General features: G+C 39.2%; 1 protein-coding gene across 1 annotated transcript; it reads right to left on the reverse strand.

Moving 5' to 3' along the window:
* Positions 1-1,382: 1,382 nt before the first annotated feature.
* Positions 1,383-6,219, reverse strand: LOC110804314 (ribonuclease III domain-containing protein RNC1, chloroplastic). Its single transcript, XM_022009886.2, has 5 exons — positions 5,227-6,219; positions 4,037-4,241; positions 3,316-3,516; positions 1,965-2,051; positions 1,383-1,860 (listed from the first exon to the last, which is right to left on the reverse strand). The coding sequence occupies exons 1-5, from the start codon at positions 6,015-6,017 to the stop codon at positions 1,543-1,545; spliced, it is 1,602 nt and encodes a 533-aa protein (XP_021865578.2). The 5' UTR covers positions 6,018-6,219; the 3' UTR covers positions 1,383-1,542.
* Between the last annotated feature and the right edge of the window lie 1,388 nt (positions 6,220-7,607).

A 7,607-nucleotide genomic window follows, 5' to 3' on the forward strand; every position in this document is an offset into this window, starting at 1 on the left:
TGCTCATTATATTATTCATATTAGAAGTGGTTGCACTACCAAATAAAAAGACATCGTCCGCATAAAACACATGGGATATGGAAACATTTTTTGAAACTTTAATAGGTTTCCACTGTCCATCTGCCACTTTACTTTCAATTAGCATTGATAATCTATCCAAACATAGAACAAAGAGATATGAGGATAACGGGTCACCTTGACGACTCCCCCTGGAGGGAGAAAACGCATCAGTGATCTCGCCATTCCATAAGACTGAAATCCCTGGGGTTGTAACACAACACATAATAAGCTTAACAAGAGAGTCCGGGAACTGATAACTAATCTAGGTGTCCCTAATAAAGGCCCATTCTAAACTGTCATAGGCTTTGGTTAAATCCAACTTGAGAGCCATAATATTTTTACCTTTTTTTGCCTTATGAAAAATATGAGCCATTTCTTTCACGACTATGACATTGTCTTCTATTCCTCGACCCTTGATAAAACTGGACTGGAGCGGACTGACCAACTTACTCATAAGGGGTCTAAGCCTACTAGTGATGATTTTCGTTATTAACTTATAAATAGTGTTACACAATCCTATGGGCCTCAAATCCACCATTGTTTCTGGGTGATCTGTTTTAGGAATTAAGGTAATGTAAGAGGAATTGATTTCTTGCGGAATTTCAGAGTGATTAAAACATTTGGAGCAGAACTGAACAATACTGTCCTTAATTTCCTCCCAATACCTTTGATAAAAAACAGGTTGGATACCATCTGGGCCTGGACTCTTGATTGGATCCATTTGAAAAAAATTGGACTTGACCTCCATTTCAGTAATGGGCCTAACAATGGACTCTCTCTCCCCAGCAGACATGGTCCTTGAACTCTGAAATTTGGGCTTTAGATAACTTTGTACTTGGGTTGATTGAAACAGGTTTTCAAAAAAAGATTTTGCCATTGTTTTCAAATTAACACTGTCCAACCCATTCCCCATCCTCCCCCTTTAGTGCCAAAATTTTTCCGCGCGTTTTCCTTATTTTTGCTAGTAAATAAAAATACCTTGTATTATAATCCCCAAATTTCCTCTAATTTAGACCGGTTCCTTGGATCAGAGATTATACACGGAAAATAGGAGTAAGTTTAGCGAATAAGATAAGTCAAATTAGTAGAAAATGAGGTAGAGAAATGAGAAAGATGCGAGAGAAACTAGTTTACACTTTACCAAGGATGACCATGGGGTCTTACAGGTGGTCTAAAGCAAGTTAATATTGTCCTCATATGTAGAGGGGAAACTTATTACTCGACAACCAACAGTCAAGGTTGTTGATGCTCTAAAGGTGTGCGTGCCTGATGTTCTACTGTTCTTTCTGGGTTTATAGCCTGCGTAACTTGTACTATCATCATAGCTGCGTAACTTGTACTATCATCATAAAAATTATACAAAATGTTATTAGAGGTAGGATGGGAGAAATGCATATTTTTACACCCCCCCCCCCCTATACTGATATTGCAACCAAAAGATACATGTTACTGTTACCTAAAAATCTACAGAAATGAATTAATTCATACAAGTTTTGGCTGTATTTGCTCAAAATCAAATATCTCAAACATCAGGCGTCTCACATCAGGCTTACCATAAACCGCGTAAGAGAGGCCATGAATAGCTTGACAAACAGATTGTGTGGCAGGATTTCTAAGCCTCCGATTGTGCTCGTAAGCATCTTGAACCTGATCAGAGTATATTATAAAACGGTGAAGGAACTTCTCCCTCAAGTACTTTCCACAGAACTTGTTCATGAGCACACGGCGATGCTTCTCTTCAAGCCATTTTCCAGGAGCATCCAAATGTTTCATTAATAGTCTTTCAGCCATCACTAGATCCTGCAAAAGAAAGAACCAACAACAAGATATCACATCTCTCTCCTTGTGAATCACAATGTATTCTCTTCTTTTATGACTAGACAACGGAATGCAAGAAGGGTTACCTGGATCTTTTGGCCGAGATACTCCAGTCGCTCAAAACAAAACCTAGGATGTTCAAATTTGTGTTTTGATGGGTGCAGGAAACAAAGCTGCAAACATTTTTTAAAAAACGGAAAAGGATCAGATAAGAGGAGTTCCACAACACAAAGTTCAGCTGTAGTTTTTCGCTTAATGAGAAGATAACCTTACATCAACAAATGAAGTGTTTTGTTGTCTTAAACACTAGGTATAGGTACACTTGACTATTTGAGAATCACACTAGATTTAGGGGAGGGGGCGTTTGGTTCGCAAAGGGGAAAGGGAGTGACATAAAGCATAACCCTAGGGAAAGGACAATGGAAAGCAAAACCCTACATTGTCATAAGTTGTTTGTTTTGTAAACCAAAGGGAAACCACCACCCTTTTCCTTCAATATACAACCAACACTACCACCTCCCATCTTTTCCCTCCTCGGCGCCACTACTCTTCCCTCCGCCGCCTCTACTCCCCCATCCCTAGCCGCTGCCCTCCACTCCCCAGCCCTAGCCTTCACGCGCCAGTCGCGCCACAGCCCTCCCCTCTGATGCCCCCCCCCCCATCCTTTGTCTTCATGCGGCGCCGCTGCCCTTTCACCCGTCGACTCTACGCCCCCTGCCTCTTCCACATGGCATTGTTGCCCCTGCCCCTCCTCTCTCCCTCCTCTCCTTTTTCTTTTGGCAAGTGAGGTGATTCCTGGCGAGATAGGGTTTGTTTGTGGGGGTGGTTGGGGTGAATTTTGGGGGTGGGGTTGTTGGTTTCGTGGTGGGAAGGGTGGTTTTGGGGGTGGTAGAGTAGGGTAGTTTTGGCGTGGTCAGGTGGTTTCGGTGGAGGCGAGGGCGGTTTTGAAGAGGTTGAATAGGTTTGGTGGGGCGACAACGGTGGGTCAGATGGTGTTTTGGTAAAGGTGTTGTGGTCAAAGTGGTAGTAAAATTGGTGAAGAGGAGTTTGGGGGTTTTAATGATTCCTTGGGGGTAGGTGGTGAATCCTAGGGGTAAAGGGAATTGAATTGGTCTATCAAACAACATAAAAGGGAATCAAGTTAGTTGATTAGCTTTCCCTTTGATGAAACTCCCTAACCAAACGCCCCCTTAGCTCATTAGTACCATATAGAAGGAATGACTATTATTACAAGTTGGTTGGACTCGACTCACTCAAGTTCTATGCTTAACATGATTGTTGGATTCTATTTCATTTTCAACACAAGGATTTATTTTGGAAAAAGAAAGAGTTAATACTTGTATCAAACATTGTTCTCAAATACAAGTTGCATTGGAGAAAGAGAAAGAAAAGTCACTGAAAACACCATAGCCCATCAAAAGAGAATTAGAAATTTACCTGCAGCCCAAGTCCAAGCTCAATATTCCTAGCTTCAGTGATCTCCGGAATTCTATCGTTCATTGTCAAAGGATAACCCAGTGTTTTCATAACTTGGGGTCTGCTATCAAAATCCCATATGTTACCTCGAAACCGATGCATGCCTGGGGGTACACAAGCTCTGAAAACCCTTGGATGTGCAAAAAGAGCATCTTCAGGAGGCTGTAAGCAGCAAGAAGTTCAAAAATATATTTGCAGCAAGTGTGTGACTATCCTCGACAAATTGAAATCAACAAAATGCATCATCACCATTAGGAAAAATTCGACCATTAGACAGACAAATAATTATCCAGACTTCTTACCCTGATAGCTAAACTTAAGTACCTTGAGCGACTTCATAACTACATAAGTGTCTAAGGCTCCTTTTGTTACGACAGAAAACACCTTCCGGAAAATGATTTTCCCATTTTCCTTTGTTTGTTTTGTTAAGGGTGGAAAACAACTTTCTCTACAGAAAAACCAACTTTCCTTTTGAAAAGAAGGAATGCCACATTTTCCATCCTAATCCCATAAATTTCCTTTTCTCTCCTCTCATTTCCACTTCTATGTTCTTTTTCTTTTTATTTTTTCTTGTAAGTAAACAAACAAAGGAAAATTGTTTTCCATGGAAAATCATTTTCCGTTGAAACAAATTTCCTTTGAAACAAACGGCGCCTAAATGAGCATAAGAGTTATGACTTACCCTATATGTAGCTACGTCTTGCCAGCTGAGTTTTCTGCCTTCAAACTCAGCAGAAACATAATCAACATCTTCAAGTTGCCTTCTTTTCTTCGGCTGGCAGTCTTCATCTTCAGGGTCCATCCCAAACACTTCAAAAAGTACACGATAAACTTCTGGCATCCCATAACACAGGTATATAGCTCCAAAAAGAGCCCAGAACACAGACCTGTATAAAGACCATAAATTAATATACTTGATATGAGCAATCACACACCCTCTAATCAAACGGTTCATATACAAGGATCATAAATATGTAGCTACTTTTTCCCAATTCCTTCTGAAACTGTGTAAATTAAACGTCAGTCTTAATTGGAAATTATGCCTTTCCAAACAAAACAAATGAACTTCCCAAACTCAAATTCAATGGGAATAATGAACCGTAAGGTTGCCAGTTCCTGAACATTCACTAAGCTAAAGCCCCTTAAAAGCTCCATGAACTCAGGCCAGTAAGTCATTTCTTACCATGAGTCCATGACACCATGAGACTTAAGTGCACCATGGAGTCATCAATCTAAGGAAGTAGCTACTTGGAAACATACAAGTCACTTAAAATCTGAATACATGTATTGAAAGGCTCCTTCTCCTACCTTTGTACTCTTTTGGAGATTCACCCTGTCTAAAGACATCATAACTAGCTACAGCCCTTTAAGTTAGAGGACAACTGAAAAAGGGTTATACTCTTGAACATCATGAGTTTTATGCTTATTCTCACTAAATCAAAGTACAACCACTAAATGAGTTACTTCACCTTCACATTCAAACAATTTCAATGGAAAGAAGAAACACTCCTTTAAATGTAGACACCAATCATGAAAAGAGGGTGGCTAAATCAGCACACTAATGCTTAATGTCATGTCAATGCATTCTTCATACATCACACCTATATTGGACAGGGGTATGAGTCCAAGTTTCCGACACTGCTATTTTGTGAAAAGTTGCATGATTTTGGTCCAAAATGAGCGTCAAGTGTCCATTATGTACGAGTGACACGGGTATTTGAGGTAAAATGATTAACATAGCATCACACTAGTGCTGCCAAATTATACAACCCATTCCTTTATTTTACAAAGCCAACAACAATAAAATGAATCTAAACAAATAAAATCCGATCAAATTTTAGCTAGAAAAAGCAAGTCAGAACCAGAACTTACTTTGAAGGAGGCTCCCTCTCAGAGTGCCTCAATCTATCAATATCATCAACAGGGAAAACCAAATTATGCAAACCAGCAACCTTAATCCATTTAGGCAAGAACCTCTTCCCCATCAAAGCAAACACCCTCTCTCTCATCGGCCCAGGCGACTCCCTCGGATACCGCTGCAAAAAGAACTCACACAACGCCAATTCGAGCACGTATTGCCCCACAAAGTTCAACCTAGCATGCCCATATTTCACATGCCTAGCACTCACCCTAGAACAAGAAACATAATAAGGGTGCTGAAATGCCAAATACAACAAAGTATCAAACTGTTTAGCAGGATTATCATCCCCTAAACTATCCGAAGGTTCCAAAGGGTACCCTAAAGCTTGTTTAACCTCAAGCAAGTACTCATCAATCCAAGCTTTATCGACATGGTTAAGCTTAGAGGAGGGTAAACAAGAGCTTAATAGAGGGAATTGTTTAAGGGATAATTGGGGACTATCTAGGAATCTTTGAGCTAATTTAGCATCATCCAAAGGGGGTTTAAGGATGTATTTTCTAGGGGGTGCTTGTTTCTTTGGGGAAATTACCTTTTTGCGCTCAGCTAACTCTTTGAGGAGTCTTTGAGGGCTGGTTTGGGGGAGTTCTTGAGGGTTTAGGGCGGAAACCGCCACTATTCGGCGGTGCCGGAAAGCGGGTTGGGATTTATTGAGAGGGATTTGGAGAGAGAAAGACTGGAAGGAGGATGAGAAGGAGAGATCCCCGCATTTTGGGAGGGGTTTGAAAGGGGATGAGATGTCCATTAGGGGAGGAGATGAGCTTGGAGCTTGAGGATTTTAATGGAGGATTTGATTTGGCGCCATTGAAGAAGTGAGGAGAGAGAAAATAGGAGGGTTTTTAGAGGGTTTTAGGATGAAGTGTGAATTGTGAAGATAAGGTGGATGGATGTCAGAATTCAGAAATGTCGCTGCAATTGCAAATGGGATTATGGGGAGGATGAAGATAGAAGAACATTTGGGCCTAATTTAAATTTTTGTTTGAAGTTCTATTTTGGTGTAAAAAAAAAGAGAGGCTTTCGAGTAATGAACTAATGAGTAATGATATAGAACTTGAGAGTTAAGGCCCAACATTAGGGTGTGTGACCCATAACCGTTTCCAAAAAGTTTCAATCGAGCCTTAGGTTAGTTTCGGTTCAATTTAGTGAGATAGTGGTGAATTTTTTTTTTTTTTTTTTTACTGGGATAGCGGTGACTTTGTTAATTTTCTTGTACATTGTAACTATTCCCTCGTCTCGGAATACTCGCAACGGTTTGACTGGACACGCTTGTCAATGCACAACTTTGACCATCAGTATCTTCAATTATATTTTTATAAAATTTTAATATTTTGAAAATATATATTAAGATGAAGCCAACAATATATTATATGCTAACACTTGTTTTCATATACTATAAATACAATAGAGTCAAAGTGAATTATGTGACTAGTGCAAAAAGTCAAACCATTACGAGTCTTCCGGGACGGAGGGAGTATAAAATAATAAGATGGTATAAGGTTAGTTCAGGAAAAATAAACGTTATTCAAGTATAATCTATACGAATATATTAAAAGGCGTTTTGAAGAACGTATACGTGTCACGTATACATCTCGTTATTACGCCACGTCACCGCTAATTAGAATCATGACACGTCATTTCAACCAAAAAACATCTAACAAGGATCGAACACCAAACCTCTTTGTTAAAAGTTACACTTACCATCTTAACCAACTACAACTTATGTAATATCTTTCCATATAAGTCTATATATTCCTTTTACAAAAAAACAATACCTTGAATAAAAGTGAATACAAAAAAAAGGAATGATTACTTAATTCATAAATGTACAATTATTACTTTTAAGAAAAGGATCCGACTTTGTTTATATTTTTGGATGTGGGGTTTAATCGCGGAGGTTGTTGATCGGTCACTAATCTTATGCTACCACCGTAATTTGATAATAACACCATCTCTACGTGCACATGTTTTTTTTTAAAATCCGAATAAAAGTCAAAACCCGGGGCAACGCCCGGGTTGTAGTCTAAACTAGGTTAGCACCTGTGCAATGCACGGTTTGTTGAAATCTTTTTTTCTCATTTTATGTACATGTAGTATACTCCGTTATTTAACAGAGAATAAATTAATACAACAAAAATTACGAATAACAAAAGTTACATAATGAAAATGTATCATCTTTAACATAGAATAAATTAATGCAATATATACATCCCAAACCTTTAAAATGTATGAACTTGGAGTACTGTGCTTAAGAACAGTGCTCCACGTGCTCCCCTTCTTCTCCGCGTGATTCCTTCTTTTACCTTATCTTTCCCATTTTATTTCCCCCAATTTTCAT

This window comes from Spinacia oleracea, chromosome 3, assembly GCF_020520425.1.
Source record: "Spinacia oleracea cultivar Varoflay chromosome 3, BTI_SOV_V1, whole genome shotgun sequence".
Lineage (NCBI taxonomy): Eukaryota > Viridiplantae > Streptophyta > Magnoliopsida > Caryophyllales > Amaranthaceae > Spinacia > Spinacia oleracea.

What these genes read in the sequence shown, in the direction of transcription:
- LOC110804314 (XM_022009886.2), bottom strand. Translation starts at nt 6,017, where the DNA reads ATGGACATCTCATCCCCTTTCAAACCCCTCCCAAAATGCGGGGATCTC. An exon ending in AGCTTGGACTTGGGCTGCAG is followed by an intron (nt 2,052 to 3,315) that starts GTAAATTTCTAA and finishes AAATGTTTGCAG; the next exon opens with CTTTGTTTCCTGCACCCATC. An exon ending in ATCTCGGCCAAAAGATCCAG is followed by an intron (nt 1,861 to 1,964) that starts GTAACCCTTCTT and finishes TTTCTTTTGCAG; the next exon opens with GATCTAGTGATGGCTGAAAG.